The following is a 25,636-nucleotide window of genomic DNA, read 5'->3' as shown; positions in this document are numbered from 1 at the left end:
AGATTCAAATCTCAGTTCATCTGACTAGGAAGCCAGGTTTTTGCCTCTCCCGGAAGCTGATATGGATTCTCCTTCCTATATTTGGGAAACTGAGGTTCAGAATAAAAGAAAGAGGGTTGATGGAGGTCCCCTTTAATCCTAAAAATAAAACCAGACGACCACAGGCTCCAGGCTGCTGTTTTGGCCACAAGACCACATTTCCATCACATTTAGTGGTTTCCAAAGATTTGAGATGGAAAGAATACCATCTCAAAGTAAAAGGTGTAAATTTAGTTTGGTCCAACCCTGCACCAAGCCTTCAAGGCAGGCCGGGGCTGAAAGAGACCCTTTGGGTCCCTCTGCATGTGGCCACTGATGGGGCGACAGCTGCCACCTGGCTGTGGTGTCCCGCCGTGAGTTGTGTTCTCTTGCTACTTGCAATGCCCAGGCCTTTGAATCCTGTCACCAACAAATGCTGCTGTTGTCATGTGCAAGCAAACAAATTAATGTGGGTGGAAAAACCCAAGCTTGGTGATTTGGGCAAATTAATTGGGCTGTCACATGGCCAGGGGTGGTGTTAAATCACTCTCTGTTTGAGGAGTAAGCGTTCCCCACCCTGGTCTGTCTCCCTCTCTGCCGAGAGGTTAGAACAGCCAAAGCCAAGCTTGTTCAGCGACTGAGCAGCCTATATTTATGTTGTTGTTTTTTCCATTGTTGACACTATTACAGATGCCCCCCTTCCCTCCCTTTGCCCATCTCCACCCAGGGCCCACCGCCCCCTTCCCCGGCCTTCACCACACTGTTGTCTGTGGCCATGGGCAGTGCCTATATGTTCTTGGGCTAATCTCTTCACCTTCTTTTTCCAGTCCCCCCACCCCCCTTCCCCTCTGAGATCTGTCAGTCTGTTCCATGTATCCATGCCTCTGTTTCTATTTGACCCCCGCCCGCCCAAGGAGGAGCATTTTGCATAGTGTATTTTGTTCATTCACAGTGTTTGCTGTCTGGCGGTTTTTTGAAGCCACCTCCTAATGATCGTAATCACCCCCCTTTATTATCCTCTAGTCCATGTCTTTGGAAAATGATTCTGTTATCTATGCTATAAATTATGGAAAATGGAAAGTAAACTAATTGTGAAAGAACATAGTGTTTACTTTTCACTTTCTGTCGCATTAGTAATTCTCCCCCTTTTGCATCTATACTCTGAATGAACAGTTTCCAGGCAAAACAGCCATCCTCCCCCCAAAAAGGCAGACAGTAGGCTGTGTTACCACCGACATAACTGCAGTATTCCCATTTTACAGCTGGGGAAATGCGTTGCAGAGAAGTCACGGCATTTCCTTGACGTCCCAAAGATCATAAGCAGTGAAATCAAAACAAAATTTTAGGCTTTGTGGGTTGCAGTCCAGTGTTCTTGACACTAAACCAAATTACCTGCTTGGTTAGCGTCCCCCTTTTAAATGTGACAGGGTAGACAAAACTTAATTCTGGCATGTGTTCGCTCAACAAACTTACTGTCTGTTGAGTCTAAGAACATGGGGGAACTATAGTCCAGTGAGCAGAGATAGAAAAGACAAAAATCACAATGTGGACTAGTACTTTCTTGACGAGGTATCATGGTTGAGCACATAACCAATGGAACAGCCTGAGGGGGTCAGAAAAGTGTTCCCATAAAAACTTGAAATGTCTTAAAGATGGAGCTAACACAACCAGGTAAAGAGGAGGGTTTGAAACAGGGAATTGATACACTCAGATCTTCATCTGTTAAAGCTCACACTGGCAACAGGTAGGGAATGAGTTGGAGGGAAATGGGACTGGAGACCAGTGAGTTAGTAGTTCTTTGTGGGAATCCAGGTGAGAAACCCAGGATTGGCTAACGCTGTAGAGATGAAGAAGAGGCAGTAAGTTCAAGAGGTGTTAGAAAGATCCATGCATTATTACCTAGGAAATGGTAGCTTGTGGGAGGATTGGTCATCATGTAAGATGCTTTTAGTTGCCATTAACAAAATCTGACTCAAAATAACTTAAAGTAAAGGGATAGGTTGGTTCATAGAACAATAAGTGCAAAGGATTGGTTGACCTAGTGGCTCTGCTCTGCCATCTACAATGTAAACTCCATCCTCAGGCTGGCTTCCTTCATGGTACAGAGTACAGCTATCAGCAATCAGAGCTACAAGCTTTCTTGTTTACATTAGGGGAGAGAGAGAGAGAGAGAGAGAGAGAGGATCTCTTCCCATGAGTTTCTCCTAAGAGAACAAAGTAACTCCTCAGAAGGAGTCAGCAAACTCATTGGCTCAAATTGGGTCAGGTATCTATTTTTGAACCAAACCTTGCGGCTAGGGAAATCCCATGTTTTTCAGTGGGGTTCTGGAACAGTTAATGGGCTGGGATCCAGTGGTTCTCAACCTTCCTAATGCCGCCGCCCTTTAATACAGTTCCTCATGTTGTGGTGACCCCCAACCATAAAATTATTTTCGTTGCTACTTCATAACTGTAATTTTGCTACTGTTATGAATCGTTAATGTAAATATCTGATATGCAGGATGTATTTTCATTGTTCGAGATCCACAGGTTGAGAACCGCTGGTTTAGACTAATCAAGACCCACACCTGGAACTAGAGTCCATCTGCAATCAAATTAATCTGGGGGAGGGGGTAAAGACTTCTGGGAAGTTGTGTCCATTAGAATGTTTTTCAGCTTCAAGAAACATACTCTGAATCAAACTGGTTTAAATACAACAAGAAAGTCACGTGAGAACAATTTGACATAATTTTCCCTTTGGCATCCTAATTGTAGGTTTACCTCTATTATCTACAGGGTACCTCTCCTCTAGGTTGTAAGACAGCTGGAGTTGGCAAATGCCAAGACAATGTCCAAAAAAGGAAGAACATGGCCTCTTCCAGTGTATAGCTCATAAAAGCAAGAGAGCCTTTCCCAGAAGCTTCTTTCACACTTCCCCTTACATAACCTCGGGCAGAATCGTGTCACACACCCACAACCAAACCAGTATTGGCGAGGGAATGGACCACCGTGATTAACTTAGATTTAATCAAGTTAGATCTGACCCTCCCCTGGGGCTGAGTTAGCACCAAATTCCCGAAAGCACATGGCCATACAGTGGTGGGTAGATGCATCTGAACAACAACAGAGTCCTGTTGAGAAGGAGAAAGGGAGTGTAAACAGGTGTTGGGTGGGCAACCACCAGTGGCTGCTGCAGAGCTTAACCAAGAGGAGCTTAGAGGAACTTCCAGGTTGGCTGATTGGGCAGTTGTGGCACCGTTAACTGAGATAGAGGACTCAGGGGAGAAAAGGTGAGCTCATTTCTCTACAGCAAGCATGCCAAACTCGCGGCCCACAACAATATTTTTGCGGTCCAGCCAATATAATGGTACGTAAGAAACGTTTTAATAAAAATTTCATAACAATTTTTACAATATCCTGTTGTACATAATTATTAATAACGAACTACAATGTTCACTAATGACTGATATCTATAATCATGTTGCATTCATTTCCCTTACGTACCTTATGCACAGGCACACCATTTCTCTCCACTAATACCAGCAGCGAATATTTTAGCAGCCGATTGCCACGTTATGAGTCTTGGACTGACTTGTTTGGTGTGCGCAACAGGAAATATTTCGCTTTCGGAGAACAAAAAAAAATAGGTTTATTTGCGTTACGCTTATTAATTTGTGCAGTTATTCAGTGTCTGGTAAGTTAATGTTCAAGAAAAACTATTAATTTTTATTAAAATGTTCTATTATTTTATGTTAACGATTACTCATTTATTTCAGCCCTTTTCAGCATGTCTCTATCGAAATAAACCTACGTTTCTATGAAAATTGAAGCTTTTGTTTTTTTGCAGCCCACATAAACTAAAACCTTGTTTATTTGGCCCGTGTTAGCCTTTGAGTTTGACATACTTGCTCTACGGCATTCCTTCTCAGACCCCTTTAGGAAGCTGCTTCTGTCATCCTTCCCTGGGATATTGGGAGTCCTTAGGACTCTGTTCTAGGTCCTCTGCTTTTTAAAATTATTAGTTTATTTCATCTCCTATGACTGAAATTGTCCAAAAATTGTTTATTTTTATTTGTTAATCCTCATCTGAGGATACTCTTTCCATTGATTTTTAGAGAGAGTGGAAGGGAGGATGAATGGGAGAGAGAGAGAAGACAGAGAGAGAGAAACATCGATGTGAGAGACACATCGATTGGTTGCCTCCTGCACGCACCCAGGGCAGGGGATCGGACCTGCAACCCAGGTACATGCCTTTGATCAGGAATTGAACCTGTGACCGTTTGGTGAGTTGGCCGACACTCAAACTACACTGACTAGGGCAACATTGGTTTCTTTTTAAGTTCATAAGTCTCTGGATCAAGAGAAGCCATATCTTGACATAATGCAGATACTATCATGAGAAATTAAACTTTGACTCTGATATCATATTAGTTGAGACTTTTGGGTATCACTTTTTGTAGGGAGAGTGAGTGTATTTTTCATGCAAAAAAGGATAAATGAATACTTAAGAAGTAGACTAATAAAAAAGTCATAATTTGTTTCACTCTCTATCCCAACTAAACGACCTCAGCAGATGACAAACCATCAACCAGTTGTAGCCAGAAACCTAGAAATCATCCTCAAATCCATCTCCCTCATCTTTTGCTTTGTGCGCCAATGACCAATTCCATTAATTCTATCTGGAATGTTGCTCTGTACTCAGTCTTCTCTTTTGCCACTTAAATCCAGGGCACCACCATCCTCTTCCCCCCGGGCCACTGCAGCAGTCTTCTCATTATCCTCCCTGCCTCTAGTGTTGCTAAATCCCAATCCAAGCTCCAAGCTGCTAACAGAGTCACTATCTAAGGCAATTCTGATCATGTCATGTTCCTGCTAAAACCCTTCTTAGGTTTCCCATTGCTCTTAGGAAAAAGTTCAAACCCCATATGAGAGTTCCCATTGCCTTCCAAGGCCCTTCACTTTAACCCTGACCACATCTCTGGTTTCATCTCTTAATAATCGTTTCTGCCTTCTGTCTTACCCCCTTTGCCTTCTCATCCTTTAGGTCACAGGTTAAGGTCACTTCCTTGAATAGGTTTTCTGCTCCCATAATTCAATGTCTTGTACTTCCTCTATTACTCTACTTACCCACATTGACTGTAATTATTTGTTAAAGTCTGTCTTCTCTTCATTTGTTGAAGTTCTGTGAAGGCCAGGACTATGACTTTCTAAGTTCTAGATCCCTATTATCTAGCACAGAGTATGGCCACAATAAATGGTAAATAGTACTTAGTTTTTGAAAGATTTCATGAAATAGGACCTATAGGTGGTAGTTGACACCAAATATATACATGAAATAACTTAGGGACATAGTATCTCTAGAAAGAGAGAACATGAAAAGTAGGAAAGACAATGATGTTCTGTCCAGATGGCTCAGTTGGTTGAGCATTGTCCCATACACTGAAAGGTTGTAGGTTCAATTCCTGGTCAGGGCACATACCTGGGTTTTGGGTTGGATCCCCGGTTGGGGAAAGCAACGGATCGATATTTCTCTCTCACATCGATGTTTCTTCCCCTCCCCCATCCTCTCTCTCTAAGCATGTCCTCAGGTGAGGATTAAAAAATAATAATAAAATAAAAAAGAAAGACAATGATGATTAAGATGAAGAGATGAAGGGAAGCCTGGCTGATATGGCTCAGTGGTTGAGCATCAACCTATGTACCAGGAGATCATGGTTTGATTCCCAGTTAGGGCATGTGCCCAGGTTTTGGGCTCGATCCCCAGTGTGGGACATGCAGGAGGCAGCCAATCAATGATTCTCTCTCATCATTGATGTTTCTATCGCTCTCTCTTCCTTCCTCTCTGAAATCAATAAAAATATATTTTTAAAAAATAGATGAAGGGAAGGCTAAGGGGAAGAATGATTAATGAGTGGCCAGAGAAGTAGGAGGAATGTCAGAAGAGAAGGCAATAACAAGTCAAAGTGGAGAGAGCATCAGAAAATCGCAAGTATCCAACAGAGTCAGTCACAGCAAGAGGAGAGGATGTGGACTGAAAAGTGCCATTGGATTTAGTTACAGAACAAGAAAGCTAATGTTTAAAAACAGCTGAGTGCATCATTTGTTAAGCTAATGTACTTAAGAAGGTATTTCCAGGTGATGGGCACACGGTGCAATATACAGATCTGATAACATAGAAACCTGTACCTGAAACCTATATGTTCATGTTGACTAATGCCACCCCAGTAAATTTAATTTAAAAAAAAAAGAATGCTTACTTATTACAGGGAACTGAAGTAGCAAAAGATTGGCTAGTAAGGAATAAAGAGAGCTCTAAAAATAAACACAGTAGAAGAAGCAGCTACTATCCCTAGGACTGAGATACACAGTACCCACGGAAGAAGCCCCACCAGAGCTGAGAAGCAAATCTTGTTGAAGGTACCAACTATATGGCCTCCTAATGGCTAAGGGGAGAAGTCACTGGGATGCCACATCGGTGGAACTTGCTAGAAAAATGCCCTCAGTGCAGATGTTCATAGGGAAATGTCCCCCTGGAGCACTCTGAGACAAAACTGCTGGAAGAAGGAGACAGTGAAGCTGCCTGCCATGGTGCAGGAGCCAGGCCCGGAGGAGCTGCACGCACCGCAGGAGCCAGAAGCTCCCGTAGGGGCCTGTGAACCAGCACACCAGAGTCCTTTAGTGACAAAGAGGGCAACGGAAACATATTCACATGCCCCAGAGAAGGCGGAAAAGGCTGAATCTGACGCTTGTAGGCCATAAATTGATAACTGGAACAGTGTCTGTGGTTTGCCTTTTCATTTTCTTAACTGTGTCTTTTGCTGAGCAGTTTTAAATTTTGGTCAAGTCCAATTCATCTTTTTTTTTTTTTTCATTTAAGGTTAATGATTTTTGTGTCCACTCTTCGTCTAGCTTAAAAACAAAGAAGGTATTTCCCCCTTGCTCCTCTTCACTAATTTCTCTATCTATTGGTCCAGCAGAGATTCACTGAACATCTATCTCCTCTAGGCCAGGTACTGTGCTAAGCCCCAGGGAGACATCAGAAAGAGATCAAGGTCCACTCCAGGCTTGTGGGGCTCACCACCCTTGCCTTCAAGGGAAAGTTACAAAGCACTGACTTGTGCCCCAGTAAAGCCAGGGCTTGACACTTCATTGAAGTTGGTACTGATTGGCTCTCCGAACACATTCAATGATATAAAAGTTAGTGCGTTAAGTCCAGAGGTCAGGAAAACTTTACTATCTTGCTCTGAGCTGGCAGGAGGCAAAAGGGAAAGTATGTGTGACACACTATTGCATCATTTCTGCCTGCTCATAAGTCAGTCACAGAGGAGAATCTGGATTTTTCCAAGAAAACTAGTTTCATCTGCCCAAAGGCAGAAAACAGAGCAGTTCCATGAAAAGAACGTCTCCTCAAAAACTCTCTGAAGTCGATCCTATTTAATATTCATTCTGCAGAGATTGTTAGCTTTCAACAATACGTTGTGTTACTGACTAAACTACTGCTCTACTGTTGTTGTTTTTCCCCTCTACCCTGTGTTCTAACTACTGGTAAAGGTGTGCTGTAGTGTTCAAAGGGTCAGTGAGTCGTGGCCTCCTAAAAATTAATGGGAGTCTGGGCGGAGACAAGGGAGGGACACTTTCTAACTAATTAGAATTTTCTTACTACATTTTCACTTAATAAAAGGTGCATCTCATTTTACATAATAGACATTGTTTTGCAAAAATAAAGTTTAAATCAAAAAGTTTTTAAGGCACCCTTGTGAGAAGCCCAGGCCATCTAACTTTTAAAATAAAACTAAGCATTCTGTGAAATGTGAATAATCATTTTTAACTTATAATTAGGATTTTGAAATAAACCTTTTCTTTTTTAACATATAGATTGGGTATGTAAGTGTTGCAAATTTCTGCCCACAACAACCTCAATTAGACTTTAGCTTTTGGGGTCTGGCCTGATAAATTGGAACAACAGTAGAAAAATAAGCTCCATAGAGCTTCTGCTTGACAGAAATGTCCTCAAGGGACCCTGAGCTCAAGCCTGAACTTTTCCAATGCTTCCATCTCAAGTCCCCGAGGAACTGGGGTGAGTCTAACAAGGAGGGGGGGGGGGGGGAGTAAATCCTCCTCCACTGGGGAGGGTGGGAATAACAAGTCATACTTGTTGAGTGCTTGCAAGGAGCCAGGCTCTTCCTCCAACTCCTGCCGTGTATCACGCAGTTAATCATCCCAACAACCCATGAAATAGTCATTATGACTATCTCTGATGAGAAACAGTCACAGACATTAACAGCAATTTGCCTGCTGTCATGCACTTACAAAGTGGTGGGACTGATACGTCGCTGGTGCCAGCCGATACAGGCTGTCGGTAATATGCCTCAGCTTTGCTTATGGGTTAGACAAATGCAAATGAACACCATGACGACCGGCCACAGGCAGGGCCAGTCGGTAAAGCGGGTGGGTGACTTATAAAGGACTTCTGAGATAAGGACTAACTCTGTAAGGAAGGGTGTGTGAGAATCAAAGCTGAATTCCCAGTGCCTGTGTTTGGGAAGAGGTCCGCGGCCAATTCCTAGCGGGTCCAAACCGAGAACTTGAGCTTTTACTCTCCTGTCAGCGCCCCAAAATCCGCAGGCCAAAGAACTGAGCCACAACCTGCCGCCAGCCACGTGGCCCAGCCCGGCAGCCAGGGGGCGGGGCTGTGGAGGTGGAGCCCGAGGGGCGGGGCTGGGACTCAAGGACGCGCAGGCCGGGCGGAGTGCGCCTGCGCGCGAGGTGGGCCGGGCGGGGGTGGAGGGGACCGGCGAGCGGCGTTAAAGGCGGCTCCCCGCGCCGCTCCCCCGTCCAGTCCAGCGGTGCGCAGGCGCGGAGGGCTCCCTTGTCAGTCGGCGCCGCGTGCGGGTTGCTTGCTCTGTGGCGGTGGCGGCTGGTCTTCGGCATCATGAGCGGCTTCAGCAGCGAGGAGCGCGCCGCGCCCTTCTCCCTCGAGTACCGAGTCTTCTTCAGTGAGTCCGGCGGCCCCGCGGTCCCTCCCCGCCCGCCCCTCCATTCATTCCCGGGCCTCGCCGCGCGTCCCGCCTGGGCGCCTGCGGCCCGCGCTCAGCCCCTCGTCCCGGGCGCGCGATGGGCTCCTCCGGCCGGTCCCTGGGGCCTGGGCCGACCCGGTCGTCCCATTTCACAGGTCCGGTCCGCGGGCGGGCCGGCAGGGGCTGGGTTGGACCCGAACCTGGGCCAGGCTAGTTTTGCAGGTGTTCGGCTGTGTGTGATGGGAAAAGGAAACCTCTGAGTCACCCTAGAAAGGTGCCTAGAGGTAAACGAATCCGTTTAAGAGGATTGTTCAATGTGGAAGAAAAGAAGGAGGGGTGCGGGGGGCGGGGGAGATTCCCCCGGAATCTTCGTTCCTTCTGTAGCTCTGACTGTGGGCCCTGAGCGGGTTGAGTGCCGCCCCTGGCTCTACGGACGGGAGACTGAGGCCCGACCATCCCTGGGGGGCGGGGGGTGCTGGTGGCGCCCCTGCCTCTCCGCCTGCCGCCTGCTTTCCCACTGTGCTGATGCTGGGAGCTGCCTGTGAAACAGAAAGCCATTCCCTTCCAGGCAAGCGGTGACGTCAGCCTGGCAAGAGAGTTAGAAAGAGCCGAGTTTTTCCCGGTGCGGGGTCTAGGCGTCCGAGGGGCACCTGCCCACCCGCACCGAGCAGAGGAGGCTGCCGGCTGGCGTGCACCGCGCTCCTCCCGGGCGCGCACCGCCGATGCCCTGCCGGCGGAGGAAAGCCACCTTGGCTTCATCGTTACTCCCTGCCACCCGCTCCCCTAGCTATTAGGACTAGGTGATTGGAGGCGTTCAGAAATGTCTCACCAGGGGCACTTCTGTTTCAACTAATTTACAGTTTTATTTGGGAGGAAATGGGCAGGTGCACTCATTTCTGTGAGCTCTCCAGTGTGTGAAGGGCAGGAAAGAGTGGGTCCAAAGGGAACTAGTGGGAATACTGAAAGAAAGAAAGAACGGAGCTCCTATCAAAAAGTAGCCCGGGGTGGGAGGAAAAGGTAGGTGAACTCTCGAGTTTGCACATCTGGTTGAATATTAGACTACCGTGTAAAATTCAGGGAGGCTGCCACTCTCCACTTTTTTTAAATGTTGGAAATAGCAGCAAGGGCAGTGCAGGGACTTTCGAAAAGTCACTGAACTATTTTTTTTCCGGTGTTGCTGTTGGCACAGGAATTCCTCAGCAGGAGGGGTTTAGAGGAGTGACTGGTTTGAAGGACTGGGGATGGTTTGGGTGATATTCACGCTATATTTGCAGAACAAACACAGTTTTCAGATTGTGTATTGGTAGCAAATATTTGATAGACATGACGGAAGACCAAAGCCACTCCTTGACTTTGGCACTGGCTGAAGTAACTTTTTACCTGATGGAACTCTCTGGAACTTAAGAATACCAATAATTAGATCCAATTATATCATTGTATAATTTTAAGTGTTTTTTTTTTTTTTAAATCATAGATTTCTTGGGCTCCTTCCTTAATAGAATATATATATATATATATATATATATATATATATATATATATATTTTATCTTCTGTAATGTTACATTTGCCAACCTCTTTAAAACTGAGAGTGGGTTGGACAGCAGTCTCAGGTGACTTTATGGGATTGGGAGTGGTCACTGTTGGTTTCTAAACCTGAAGGGGTGCCATGTGGACCGACTTTTAAGTTTCTTGGAGAAAAATAGGGAAGTTTTTAAGTTACTTTTTGGATATGGTAGTTTGGTCTCTAGAATATAGAAATTACCTGTGGAAGTGTTGTTGCAACTTGTTTATCCTAAAGAAAAATCATAATCTCAGCTGGCTCTGTCTTCCTGGACCAGTATTTAAGGCAACATGGTTTATAATTCAGCAAACTGGTCCCCTTCCTTCTCTTTGAGCCCAAGGATAAGGCAGTCCCTGTCCTCATTATAGAGGTTAGTACCTCTTAGATGCCTAAGGAATGCAGGGGGTGAAAACTTAACCCAGTCTTGGAGGAGAGTCAGGAAAGGTGGAGTATACAGCCAGTTTTTTTGTGTGGGAATAAAATCTTGGTGTAAAAACGTGTACTGTACCATTCTGGTGAGTGGTGTTGACAGTAGGGGAGGCTATGCATGTGTGGGAGCAGGGGGTATATGGGAAATCTCTACCTTCTCAATTTTATTGTAAATCTAAAACTGCTCTTAAAAATTAAGTTTCTTTAAAAGTGTACTTCATATAATTAACCAAAAAAGTAATAACTTTTTCTAATTTATTTTGCAGAAAATGAAAAGGGACAATATATATCTCCATTTCATGATATTCCAATTTATGCAGATAAGGTAAGGTGTTCTTATCTTTTGAACCCAGTCTCTTTACTGAGGTCAGATAGTTCCACATATGGATTTTCTTATATTTTAACTAGAGGCCCAGTGCATGAAATTCATGCACGGGTAGGGTCTCTAGCGGCTGCTAGCTGCTGGCCGGGGCCTCATTCCCCTGGCTGCCTACTGCCCCTGCTGCCACCACAGGCGGCCAGGGCAGGGCCAGCAAGGGTGGAGGGTAGGGGTGGGAGCGGGAGGGGCCAGGAGCGGTTGGTCAGCCCCACCCTTGGTTGAACTCCCAGTGGAACTCCTGGTTGAGGGAACAATTTGCATATTAGGCTTTTATTATATAGGATAAGTTCTTAAAATTCCTCGCTGTGCTGTGAGTTAAGGGGCATTGACTAAATAAGAAGTCAGTCTTAAATCCAGATTATTCAGTTAAAGAAGCAACTATAACTTGGGGAAGGAGTAGAGGAATAGAAGCAAATGTTTTAAAGCTGCCTCGCTTAACAAAAAAAATCACATTGGTGTCTTTTGTATGTGTATTTGGAACTAAAATCTTAGTGCTCCATTAGTGGTTTTAAAATTAAGTAGCCAGCCCAAAATTTGAGCTGTGGAATATTTACTAAATAATAAAAAATAAACTAGATTATTCAGTGAATACAGAAAAATTCAGTACTTCTAATGGACGGTAGAGTTAAGATCTGCAAATAGTGTTAATAAAGGTAAGTCCACAGACCTCTAAAAAGAGATGCCTGTTCCTGTATATACAGTGAGCCACAGAAATCTAACTTTAGCACAGATGATAGGCTTACCACAAAATGGAAAAAATCTTTACTTCTCTAGGAAAAAAAAGTCTACAACTACATATATTTCAAAATATTCATGATCCTTGGGAAGTAAAATTAATTGCTAGTGACTACTTTCATTTTTGCCTTTTTATGTTTCCTAACATTTTTATAAAGAGCATGCATTATTTGTACAGATTTAAATAGTCATTTAAAAAGAAGAAAACAGCTTTTTTAGCCTTCTTCCTAATAAAAGTTTGTACTGAATTTAGGAACTGACACCAAAACCAATGTTTGATTCTTTTCTCTACCTTTAAAACATTTTTTATTTTCATTTAATCAGAAGCTTGATTCACAGTGAGTGCAAATCTTTTGGAGTTGTAAACGCTGCATAGGTTATTGATCTTCTTTAGCTAAATGTCTATACATAAACGTGAACATCATATTCCCAGCACACATCTAGAACACTCGTAAAGATGAAATTTTATCCTTGGGTGTGCTGTCTCACTATTTGTCTGTGCTTGTTTATTAGAGAGAAACAGACGAATTCATTTTACTTCTACCAGGAAGTTAGCTGCAGGTTTGTATTGACACTTGGACATGGGCATAAAATCCAACCTGTGTGTTGCTTCCAAGGAGCCTACCTGAGCTGGGGCTCTAACTGGAGGCCGGGGAACAAACAGCCCCAGGCCAATGATGTTACAGGAGGGACCTCTGATTGACAGTGTTCTCCTGTGGGATTCTCAACATGTATTTACTCACACACTCTACGTTGTTACATCTGATTTCCTGGGAGTTGATGTGAACTGCAGGATCCTTCCTTTCCTCTTGAATAGGCATCATTTGAATATTTTTTGTATAAGTCGTATGTATAGCAAAGTACTTTACAGTAACATCTTACACCATTTTGAGTAATGAAGAGGTATAAAGTGATTGCCCTAAGTTTATTGATGGCACCTTGCTATACAGATGTACTAAGGAAGAAAACATTGTCTTGACATGTAGCTGTGTTGTGTTTTTTATTTTTATTTATTTTTTTTATTGATTTCAGAGAGGGAGAGAGAGAAAGAGAGAAACATCAATGAAGAGAGAATCACTGATTGGCTGCCTCCTGCACACCCCCACTGGGAATCGAACCGTGACCTCTTGGTTCATAGATCGATGCTCAACTACCGAGCCACACTAGCCGGGCTGTGTTGTGTTTTTTTAAAACAATGTTGCTGTCTTAGTCCATTTGGGCTGCTATAACAAAATGCCACAGCATGGGTAGCTTATAAACAGCAGAAATGTATTGCTCACAGTTCTGGGGGCTGGAAGTCTGAGATCGGGGTGCCAGCCTGGTCAGGTGAGGACCCTCTCTGGTTGCAGACATCTCAGAGTATCCTCACGTGGCGGAGGCGCGCAGGGCGCTCTGCAGAGCCTCTTTACAAAGCACTAATCCCATTCACGAGGGCTCTACCCTCATGTCTGACCACTTCCCAAAGGTCCCACCTAATATACCATCGTCTTTGAGGTATGAATTCTGGGGGGGACACATACATTCAACATATGAATTTTGGACTTGAACATGAATTTGGGGGGGACACAAACATTCTGACCATAGCAATAAGTGACTTGACAATGTTCTAGCCAAGGACTAGAATGATCATAGCAATTGTGGTATCTAATCTTATTGTTGCTTCAAGTTTCTTCAAATAGGAAACTGAAGACTAGATTGGTGTCATGTAAAACATCTTCACTCAGGTTATTCTGTGACTCCTTGAAGTCTCAGACGGATTGGTTGTATCTGTAATCTGGGATTACTTAAATGAAGACTTTTAGCCCTGGTTGGTGTGACTCAGTTGGTTGAGCGTCCTCCCATACACTGAGAGGTCACCGGTTCAATTCCTAGGTTTGAACATGTGCCTGCAAGCCGGCACATGCCCAGGTTGCAGGCTTGATCACCGGATGGGGGCGTGCATGAGGCAGCTGATCCATGTTTCTCCCGCTCTTTTCCTTTCTCTCTAAAATCAATAAAAACATATTTAAAAAAAATACTTTGCTCTTGTACCACCCAAAGGTGGCTCAAAAGCACAAGCTCTTGCAACAACTCTGTATTTCCCTAGTCTGTTCCTCAGTGAACTTCAGTACTTCAGATTACTGCCTGAGAAACAGGAAAGAGTTCTTTTGTTTTGTTTTTAAGGAAATTCACTGTGTACAAAATGAGTAAGGGTGTGGTACACATAAATTATTTTGGATTATAGCCTAAGTGAAATAACAGATTGATTCAATTGGTTACAGAAGAGTGTGATTTTAAAACTATTTCAGCCCTAATTGGCCTGCGGACTGAAGGGTCATAGGTTTGATTCTGGTCAAGAACATGCAGGCTGGATTCTGGCCTCCGGGTGCTTGCCAGAGGCAACCAATTGATGTGTCTCTCTCACATCGATGTTTCTCTGTCTCCCACTCCCTACCACTCTCTCTAAAAATCAATGGAAAAAATATTCTTGGGTGAGGATTAACAACAAAAATTCCAATGTAATTAAATTTACATACATTTTTGTATGTGTGTTGCCATAGGCCTTATCCCTAACATGGTCATCCATTAGGCAGATGATAATGAGAGAAGGTACCTTTAGCATTAACACAGTCAGTTCTACTAAGGAAAATGCCCAAAGGATTATCCTACTCCAAGTCAGGACTTTTCAGTGTGGAGAGCATTTGATTTGGGATCCATGCCATTAGGTAATCAATCCAGCCAGTTCTGGGAATCCTTATAACTCAGACACACTGCTTGAATTATTTCCAAATCCATTGGGTCGAAGAAGGCAAGGGCAAGGACTCACTGGATTTTTGTTGTTATTTTTTGGTTTGTAAGAGTGTCCTTTGCTCTGGGGCCATTTGGGAATGAAATATAAAAGCACGTGTAGTTCAGAGTGTCTTCTGGCTTAAAATTTCTAAGATACCAGAAATTTTAAAAATATAAAAGAGCATAAGCAGTGTGAAACATTGGGTAAATTAAAGCTTTATCTAAATGCGAAAGTATTCAAATATGATTTGGTGTTTAGTCTTAGAAGTTCGGTATTTTTCTATTCCATCTTAAACTTTGATGTTAAATGCTAGTTCTAACAATATAGGCTTGTTTGCTTTTCAGTGACTGTGGGGACCATATGTAAATATGGAATTATGTTTCTTTGCTCTCTTAAAAAAAAGTCAGGCTTCTAATTAAATAGGTTGATGCCTGAGAAATATAACTATTTTTTGCAGTGTGTATCATTCTTAGCTTTTTAAAGATACTATCTCACTGTACAGTGCCCAAAATTTTGAGACTCCTCTATACTACGCAAATGGATGCTTTTCAGATTATTCACTTTCTTACAGGGATTGCCTTCTTTTGAATTTTCTATTTCTGTTCCATAAATTGAAGTTGTAAAAATATTACAGAATTAATAATATAAACACTCTTTGTCTTTCTCAGCTTGTTATTTATGTAGAATGGTTGGGGTTTCTGGGTTGTTTTGTTTTGTTTATCTTTTGGTTTTGCATTTGCCAAACCAAAGTTAGAACTCAAAACATAGATGAAAATTATCACAATTGAACTTAATTGACATGTCATAACTAAAAATAAGCTCCTATTTCCCCCCTCAGATGAGCTTTAAGATGACTAAAATTTGAAAACAGCTATTCTGACCATAATTTCTGTGATTTATCAACTTTATAAAAAAATTAATTTGTCCCGAACCAATATGCTCAATTAATATTTGACAAAGGAGGAAAGAACATTCAATGGAGCCAAGATAGTCTCTTCAATAAGTGGTGTTGGGAAAATTGGACAGATATATGCAAGAAAATGAAACTAGACCACCAACTTACACCATACACAAAAATAAACTCAAAATGGATAAAGGACTTAAATGTACGACAGGAAACCATAAAAATTCTAGAAGAATCCAAAGGCAACAAAATCTCAGACATATGCTGAAGCAGTTTCTTTACTGATACAGCTCCTAGGGCACTTGAAACTAAAGAGAAAATGAACAAATGGGACTACATCAAAATAAAAAGCTTCTGCACAGCAAAAGAAACCATCAACAAAACAACAAGAAAACCCACTGCGTGGGAAAACATATTTGCCAACATCATATCTGATAAGGGCCTAATCTCCAAAATTTATAGGGAACTCATACAACTTAACAAAAAGAAGATAAACAATCCAATCAAAAAATGGGCAAAGGATCTAAATAGACACCTTTCAAAAGAGGACATTCAGAAAGCCAAGAGACATATGAAAACATACTCAAAGTCACTAATCATCCGAGAGATGCAAATCAAAACAACAATGAGGTACCATCTCACACCTGTCAGACTGGCTATCATCAACGAATTAACAAACGACAAGTGCTGGAGAGGATGTGGAGAAAAAGGAACACTCGTGCACTGCTGGTGGGAATATAGACTGGTGCAGCCACTATGGAAGACAGTATGGAGTTTCCTCAAAAAACAAAAAATGGAACTCCCATTTGACCCTGTGATCCCACTTCTAGGAATATATCCCAAGAAACCAGAAACACCAATCAGAAAAGATATATGCACCCATATGTTCATAGCAGCACAATTCACCATAGCTAAGATCTGGAAACAGCCTAAGTGCCCATCAGTAGATGAATGGATTAGAAAACTTTGGTACATCTACACGATGGAATACTATGCTGCTGTAAAAAAGAAGGAACTCTTACCATTTGCAACGGCATGGATGGAACTGGAGAGCATTATGCTAAGTGAAATAAGCCAGTCAATGAAGGAAAAATACCACATGATCTCACACATTCATGGATAATAGAGACCATTATAAACTTTTGAACAATAATAGATACAGAGGCAGAACTGCCTCAAACAGATTGTCAAACTGCAGCAGGAAGGCCGGGGAGGGTTGGGGGGCAGGAGGGAGGGGGGTAAGAGATCAACCGAAGGACTTGTATGTATGCATATAAGCATAACTAATGGACATAAGACACTGGGGGGTAAGGGAGGCCAGGGGATTGTCAAAGGCCGGGGGGGTGGGGGAGGGACGGGTAGGACATATATGTAATACCCTTTGTAATACTAAAAAAAAAAATTTCCAGGAACCAAGAAACCGGAAAAGAAGCTGACAACTCCATCATTACATTAAGAGTTTAAGAGAACTCACATATGAGGTGCATCTTGGGTGGTGGCAAGATGATATGGGTATTCTTTACACCTTTCCCTACTGCCCACCAGACTCTATTTTACAGCTAAAAGCACTGAGTCTAGGTGCTGGAAAAGGAGTGTGTGTTTGTAATGTGAGCACGGTAGCAAAAGACCATGTTAAGTGGCTTATCTTAGTGCCCTTTCTGATTGATTTTTGTCCGTTGTACTGGTACACAGTTTTGATGACAGACATCTTATGCCAGGACATCTCAGATTTCCAGGAATTTCACATAATTTCTGGAACATCTATGATACATACAAATACAACATAAAGAAGGCTCAATGTTATTTATTTGACAATGTTTCCCATGTAATTTTAACAAACCAAATAAGCACAATTAGTTTAATATTTCTCTGTTAAAAGAGAAGAAACAAATCTTTTAAGGTACTCCAGGGGTCCTTAAGGAACACCCCCAAAGCCATTTCCAGATCAAGAAAAAGACCTAAATTTTGCATCAGCTTATTTTTTATATTTAAATTTACATACTTAAATTTATTCCAGTCTTATTCAGCTTGACCACATAAAATTTCCATTCTCAAGATAACCTTTTCATAAACCTTCAACAACTTTTTTTTTATAATAGATTTTGTTGTTTTTCTTCTTTCTGATTTTGAAACAACCAGCCTCACTTTAAGACAAAATTACTTTTTTCCCTCTTAAAAATACATATTTATACCTTATACTTTTTATTACTGAAAACATTATTTTTCTTTCATAACCTAGAAACATAGGTTTGTTTTATGTATGTACATATATATATTTCAGAGAAGAAAGGAGAGGGAGAGAGAGAAACATCAATGATGAGAGAAAATCATTAATCGGCTGCCTCTTGCATGCCCCCCACTGGGGATTGAGCCTACAACATGGGCATGTGCCCTGACCGGGAATCGAACCATCACCTTCTGGTTCATAGATTGATGCTCAACCACTGAGCTACGCAGGCCAGACATAGAAACGTGGGTTTTTACTGGCAAATATATTTCATAATTTTTTGAAACATATGCTTCCTCAACAAAGCATAAGAAGTATTTATTAACAGATCCAAATTTATTTTTTAGCTCTATTTAAGATTAATCTTAGATCACATGAACTTGGAAAACATTTTGGTTCTTGTATTTTTGAGAATTTTAGAATAGCCCACCCTTATAAGTGCTTGTTTGTTTTTTAAACCAATCAAGTAGTTTTTGTTTTGTTTTTATTTTTTTTTTAAATATATTTTATTGAATTTTTACAGAGAGGAAGGGAGAGAGATAGAGAGTTAGAAACATCGATGAGAGAGAAACATCAATCAACTGCCTCCTGCACATCTCCCACTGGGGATGTGCCGGCAACCCAGGTACATGCCCTTGACCGGAATCGAACCTGGGACCCTTGAGTCCGCAGGCCGACGCTCTATCCACTGAGCCAAACCGGTTTCAGCTTGTTTTGTTTTTAAAGCAAATAATACCATCTGGAGGCAGAAAATGCTATACATCTACAAACATATGTATCGACACATGAACATACAAACATGCAAACACACTTCATGGCTAGCATAAAAGAAGTGGTATCTATTCAAAGGATCTTTACTCCCCACCGCCTCTATCAGCCAGTCCTCATGCTAGCAAAGTTGTAGATATCTTTTTCTAGTTTCAGTTCTAATTTTCTAACCCTGGCTCCTGCCTCTAGCTGGGTGTTGCTGGCCAGCTGAACCACCCCTAAGAGGGGCCAGTCCGAAGCTGTGGTCATGTACTTTCCTTCCGGGCCAGTGTTTGTGTAATGTGTACCTCTTCAAACAAGCATAAGAATGGCCAGTGTTTTGGGGGTGTCCTTGTACTCACATGGCGGTCCACAGGAATCTAGTGTATGGGCCACCCTTCTCCACATGGAAGTAGGTGGTCAACCGGGGTTTCCCATGGATGCCTTTTTCCTAAAGGCCCGTTTCTTAGGTCTCCTGGCTGGCTCACCACTTGTTACTTACAATTTCCCAGGGCTGAGAGACTAGAGCACGAGGCTGACAACCCTGTCATTACGTTTATTAAGGCACCTGAGATACGAGGTGCATCTTGGGAGGTGGCGAGGTGACTTGGCTAGCCACTGCACCTTCCACCCCCTAAAGTCTGTGTTTTATAGTTAAAAGCACTGAGTCTAGATGCTGGGAAAGAAATGATTGTTTAACGTAAGGGAAGGGGGACCTCCAGGAGCCCAGATGCCTTGGTGTCAGAGCTGGTTAAGAGACAGATAAGGTCACGAGTGGCTCACTAGAGTTTTGTGTACATTCCCAAATGGGGTTGGGGGACAGCAGTCGATATGGCAGATTAGCTTCAAGACTGAGTCAGCTCTGTCCACAATGCACAATATAGCAGTTCTACTTTTCATTTGTTGAGGTACCGCCGTTCTGTTTTCCACCAGAGGCTGTGCTGTTTTACTTTCCTACCAACTGCACAAGAGTTCCAATGAGAATGCATGTTTTAACAGTAAACATTTTTCTAGCAGTGGAATAACTGGTTGAACACTTTTCCTTATGATAATAAAAACTACACAGGCACTGCTTTGCTTTTTAAAAAAAATACGGTAATCTCTACAGCATCTACATACACTTGAAAATGTGCTAAACATTCATTTTACAGGCTAGTGAGTCTCTCATCTCGGTTTGTGGGCCCCAAGCTGTAGCTTGAGGCCTACGGGCCAGAAGGACCTGGTTTGGAGATCCAGCTCTTTAGGGAGTTAAAAACTTACTCTGTTCACTGGTAGTTTTCAGTGCCTAGAAAAATGTCACTTAATGATGGTGCTCAGTAAATGTTCGTTAAAAAATGAATCAATTGGATATGTGGCTCCTTGCAGGATACTCCTTGCTATTTTTGGCCCAGCTAATGTTGTTTTGTTTGTTTGTTTTTGTTTCTATTAGTTACGCAGGTTTGTAATATTAGGTAATGTGGTTTTGAAGTCTATACATATTTATCATTTAATTCCATTGAAGAGTTTGATGTAGTTTCCAAACTTTGAATTAGTGATTTCAGCTCTATTTGCTACTTTGTTTTCTCGAGGCAATATACTCATTCTGTATATTTTCTTTAAAAAAAAAAAATTAGCCGAACCGGTTTGGCTCAGTGGATAGAGCGTCAGCCTGCGGACTCAAGGGTCCCAGGTTCGATTCCGGTCAAGGGCATGTACCTTGGTTGCGGGCACGTCCCCAGTGGGGGGCGTGCAGGAAGCAGCTGATCGATCTCTCTCATTGATGTTTCTAACTCTCTATCCGTCTCCCTTCTTCTCTGTAAAAAATCAATAAAATATATTTTTAAAAATAAAAAAAAAAAAAATTAAAAAAAAAAATTAACAACCGATCTCCTAGGTTTTCTCATCTCAGAGTAACAGCTCCATCTTGTGAGCCTTTAGGCTACTGCTGCGAAAACTCTAAAAGCCCTTGGTTCTAGTATCATAGATTTACAGATCCTACATTTTAAAATACCAGAGTAGTGGGACTAGATAGATCTTGAAAACTATCTCCATTCTCTGTGGTTTTTATGTTGTTAGTAAGTAGGCGTCAAGATGTTTAGAACAAAACCCAAGGAATGTTTTAATCTCCCTTGGTTTGACTAAGATTTACACTCTTGAATATAAATCTGTGTAGCTTTTCCGCTTGGTTAAAAGTAGCAGCAAAGTAATTAATGACTTGAAACCTTTGACTTATTCCCTTATAGTTCATCAGTCCCTGATTTTTGTTTGTATATCTTTAATTTAATTTATTGGGGTGACATTGGTTATTAAAATTACATGGGCTTCAGGTATACAATTCTATAAATCCCTGTTTTTTATGCAAAATAGCAAAGATGTAATTCTAAGAAATTGTATGACTAAATGATTTTGATTTTAAATCAACTTTAAAGGTATATTTTATAACAGAGCAATTGAAGATTTGGCTTCATGTGTGCTTTTTATTGAGGCTACCAACTGAAAAACTGAATTTAAAGTTTTGCTCCATGGCAAAAGTGATTTTCTGACTCCTCAAAGCTCAGTTTTAATTAGAGATCCTATGTCAAGTTGGTATTTGACATAGGTGTGCAAAATGAGATGACTGTGATTTTCTGTCATTGTGTTTCTAAATAATAAGCTCTTCGGAATTTTTAAAATGTATCATTCACTTTTAAGTAATCAATATTTAAGTAATCAATTGTGTAATTAGGCTGGAAACTAATTACACTTAGAAATGCTATTGGTAAAAACATTTTTAGAACATATTTTATTTCAGAGTCCTTTTGAGGAGTGCTGATTTTTAAAGACAGCCAAGTTGGGAGAATAATGGGGGTGATTCATTTTGTTTGAGGCTAAAACCAAACTATGACAAAATAATTTAACTGATTTGGGATTTGTCTTATGAACCACCTCTGAAACAGGTGATTCAAAAACATTTTGAGTGATTTCAGAGTCACAATGGAAATGACTAGGCATTGGAGATGATTGCTTTGAAGATGGGCTTCCTCAGTGATACAAGTTCTGTTATGTTTAGAAACTATTTCCCTTTATAGAAACACTAAAGGCCCGGTGCACGAAATTCGTGCATGGGTACGGTCTCTAGGCCTGGCCTGTGATCAAGGCCATCTTCCCTGGCAGCCGGCCCCGCCCCCCCTTCCCCCACTACCCCCCGCCGCCACCTACCCCCAGTTCCCCATTCACCATTGGGCGATGGGAACTTGCCAGCCGGGCAAAGGGACCGAGAGGTGGTCAGTGTGCCTCATAGTGACTGGTCGAGTGGTTGTTCTGTTCGTGCCGCCATTAATGTCAATTTGCATATTACCCTTTTATTATATAGGATTCTTTCCACATACACCCCAACTATTTAATTGTGAAAAATATAAAACACCCAGTAAAGTTTGAAAAATTATACAGTGGACAACCATACACCCACCACCTTGATCTTGTAATACTTTAGCAAAATAGTATTTTGCAAGAATAATATCTTGCAAAAGTAATATTTTGCTTTGTCTCTTCATCCATCAGTCTGTCTTATTTTTTGATGCATTTTATTGAAAGTCCATTGACTTTAAAGATCAGATGCAATGAACAGTTTCTCTTTGGAGGAACCAGGGCCTGCTCATTGAAGAGAATAAATTAGCTCCTGTGACCATATGACCTTCTGTTTTTCAGGATGTGTTCAACATGGTAGTTGAAGTACCACGCTGGTCTAATGCAAAAATGGAGGTATGTTTGCCTTTGATAGTCCGATGTAGGATATTAGCTTTGATCTAGCCACACTGATTTGCTCAAGGGTTAAACAGCTAAAGTCCAAGGTTACCTCTTTCTAGTCCCAATCTATTTTCCAGTTATAGTTCCCATTGCCTGCCAGTCATTTCTCTGTGTTCCAACTAAACTTATCTATTTACAATTTACAAATATGCTACAGACTTCCCTTCCCTTACATCTTCGCTTCTGGAGTTCCCAAAGCCTGGAATTATCTTTTTCTCCTCTGTCTTGTTCCTTTTAAGTCCATCATTGACTTTACAGAGTCAACAGGCTTTCCTTGGTCCCCCAGCCACAAATTTTCTTATTGGAATTTCTGTTGCATTTTGTTAATTTCCTTCTGATGACACATAAGATATTTGGCTTTTTGTTAAGGATATTTTTTATGTGTTTTATGTCAATTAAGCTTTTTAAATGTAACCACACTTTGCATGTAATAGATACTCAAATGCCTTAATAATTTTAAATGCTCTGAAGGAAAGCTGAATTTGGTAATATTTATTTTACCTTTTTAATAAAAATCTTTTATTTCTCAAATGTTAGGATTTATTCCAGGTAAGTTTAGTTTTGTTTTCTGGAATTACTAAATGTTTCTTTTCCCCTTCTTGATAGTTCCTGTATACCTCAAATGTTTTCCACTTAAAGGCTGACTATGGAGAAACTTTTATTTCAAATTATAAAAATGTTACAGATAAAATATGTCATTACAGTGGAACTAGGGGGTGTGCATTCCATAATTCCCTCAAATCCTTATTTGAATAGTATTTTACATCCAAATATGCAATGATTAGAAAATTTTTATTTCAGATTGCTACAAAGGACCCTTTAAACCCAATTAAACAAGATGTGAAAAAAGGGAAACTCCGTTATGTTGCAAATGTGTTCCCTTATAAAGGATATATCTGGAACTATGGTGCCATCCCTCAGGTATGTCTCTGTGCAATTGTTAGAAATGTACTTTTTAGCTTACAAAAAAATGAACTTCTGTTAGTAAAAAAATATTTAAACATCTTCAGGAAGTTTTTGCTATAATAGATTTTAAAAACATAAGGGGTAATTAATTTTAATACTTCCTTGAATAACTTTTCAAGATAAACTAAAAGGCAAATATTTACAATGTTTAATTTCATGTTTGAAAGTTTGTTCTATTTTGAAATATTTGTCTTTCTATATGGACTCGTTATAAATTATATAAATTCTTTCTTTACAGAATGAGTGGCAAATCTGTATTAAGAGAGACAGTGTAGGCTAATGGTGATAAAAGCACTGATTTTGGGTACCAAAAAGACTAGAGTTCAAATCCCAAGGCTGCCACTCCCTAAGTTACCTAGTTTGTCTCTGTTTCTTCCTTCCTGAGACATGAATATCTCCCCCTGAGATATTAATAGTATTTAGCTCATATGGCTATTGTAAGGAATAAAGCACTTAGTTCACAGAGCTGTTGACCTTTATGTTTAGAGTCCTGATTCCCTCTTTAAGCCAAGCTCTCTGTGGTAAAGCAAAAATAGGATTTTCCTGAAAAGTCAACCCTTTGAAGATGGGAGATAATCTGCATTGTTTACAAATTTATCCCCAGTGCAATGTCAGGGTTATGTAGTAGGTGCTTATGTAGCATTTGAGTGAAGAATCACTAAAATCATGTCTATTATGAGTAATCAACAGATTAAATTCTAGTTTGGTTAGGCTAATGCTGTGGCACTTAGGATTTTTACATAGAACATTCTATTTATTTTTTCCCTATTGATAAATGGTTTGTTTTTATTAACCATTAAGTCTATTAAGTGGAATCTATTATGAAACAATCTATAACTTAACCAAACATAGGTCAAACTCATCTAGCTTGCCTTAATTATATCATTTTGCCTTGTACTTCAACTTATTTAATATTTAGCCTTGAAATACCTTCCCTCTGGGAAAACAATGCTGAAATTCTTATTCTTCTGTAGTCTGGATTTGGCTTTGCTAGATCCGGTCTTCTCTATCACCCTTCATTTTTACCTTTTTCACTTTACTCCAGCTGAGTAGACAAACAAATCCAAGAAAGTTTTCTGGATCACGAGAGACAACCAAAACAACAGCTACATTTTAAACTTGATTTTTTGGTAAACATAGGTCATCTGTTCTTTTCATGGGATTCTTTGTAAGGACTCTCTCTTGCAGTTTAGCAGGAAAGAAAGCCAGTAACTTAAAGCTTCAGAAAATTCTGATTAAACTTTTCAATCTTAGCTCCTGTCAATGATGACACTTTTACCATCAGAACACAGTTTCTGTTTTAGTATTACTGTCTACCTACTTCTGCTTTGGAAATTTATTTTAAAGAAAATCTAGTTAGTACAAGATACTAACTACCAAGAGTTCTTCAAAGCAGTTTTCTTTTCATATATTTTCAAAGTAAGTATTTGGGGCTATATCTGTATTTGCATTTGTCTCCGTTACTAGGTGTGTGTTTTTTCTCTTTAATCCTCACCTGAGGATATGGTTTTTTTTGTTTGTTTTTTAAAAATATTTTATTGATTTTTTTACAGAGAGGAAGGGAGAGGGATAGAGAGTTAGAAACATCGATAAGAGAGAAACATCGATCAGCTGCCTCCTGCACACCCCCAACTGGGGATGTGCCTGCAACCAAGGTACATGCCCTTGTTCAGAATCGAACCTGTGACCTTTCAGTCTGCAGGCTGACGCTCTATCCACTGAGCCAAACCGGTTAGGGCTATGTTTGTTTTTTTGATTGATTATTTTAGAGAGAGGAAGGGAAAGAGAGAGACAGAGAAACACTGATTGGTTGCCTCCTGTATGTGCCCCAACTGGGGATTGAATCCGCAACCTAGATATGTGCCCTGACCCTGTCTGAGAATTGAACCCGTAACCTTTTGGTGTACAGGACAATGCTCTAACTAACTGAACCACCCAACCAGGGCAGGTGGTTGATTTTTGTTTGTTTTAAATAGGATCATTGCCTGCTTTATTAATTTTTTAAATATTTTTAATTGATTTTTAGAGGGAGAAGAAGGGAGAGGGATAGAGAGATAGAAACATCGATGAGAGAAACATCGATATCAATTGACTGCTTCTTGCATGTCCCCTACTGGGGATCGAGCCCACAACTGGG

The 25,636-nt window shown here is 41.1% G+C and overlaps 1 protein-coding gene across 1 annotated transcript in view; it reads left to right on the top strand.

Annotated features, from left to right (window-relative positions):
• The first annotated feature begins 8,821 nt into the window (after positions 1 to 8,821).
• The window catches only part of PPA1 (inorganic pyrophosphatase 1), a 28,349-nt gene continuing 11,534 nt past the window's right edge, over positions 8,822 to 25,636 (top strand). The window contains exons 1-4 of the mRNA XM_070432905.1: positions 8,822 to 8,993; positions 11,273 to 11,331; positions 22,435 to 22,488; positions 23,335 to 23,454. Coding sequence (XP_070289006.1) covers positions 8,930 to 8,993; positions 11,273 to 11,331; positions 22,435 to 22,488; positions 23,335 to 23,454 — 297 coding nt within the window. The 5' untranslated portion in view covers positions 8,822 to 8,929. The remainder of the gene's footprint in view (positions 8,994 to 11,272; positions 11,332 to 22,434; positions 22,489 to 23,334; positions 23,455 to 25,636) is intronic.

The sequence above is a fragment of the Myotis yumanensis genome, unplaced genomic scaffold (genome assembly GCF_028538775.1).
Source record: "Myotis yumanensis isolate MYYU_CA2020_CCGP unplaced genomic scaffold, mMyoYum1.0.hap1 SCAF_13, whole genome shotgun sequence".
In the NCBI taxonomy this organism is placed as follows: domain Eukaryota; kingdom Metazoa; phylum Chordata; class Mammalia; order Chiroptera; family Vespertilionidae; genus Myotis; species Myotis yumanensis.
The sequence above is the reverse complement of the archived record's forward strand: the minus strand, read 5'-3'. Positions and strand labels throughout refer to the sequence as shown.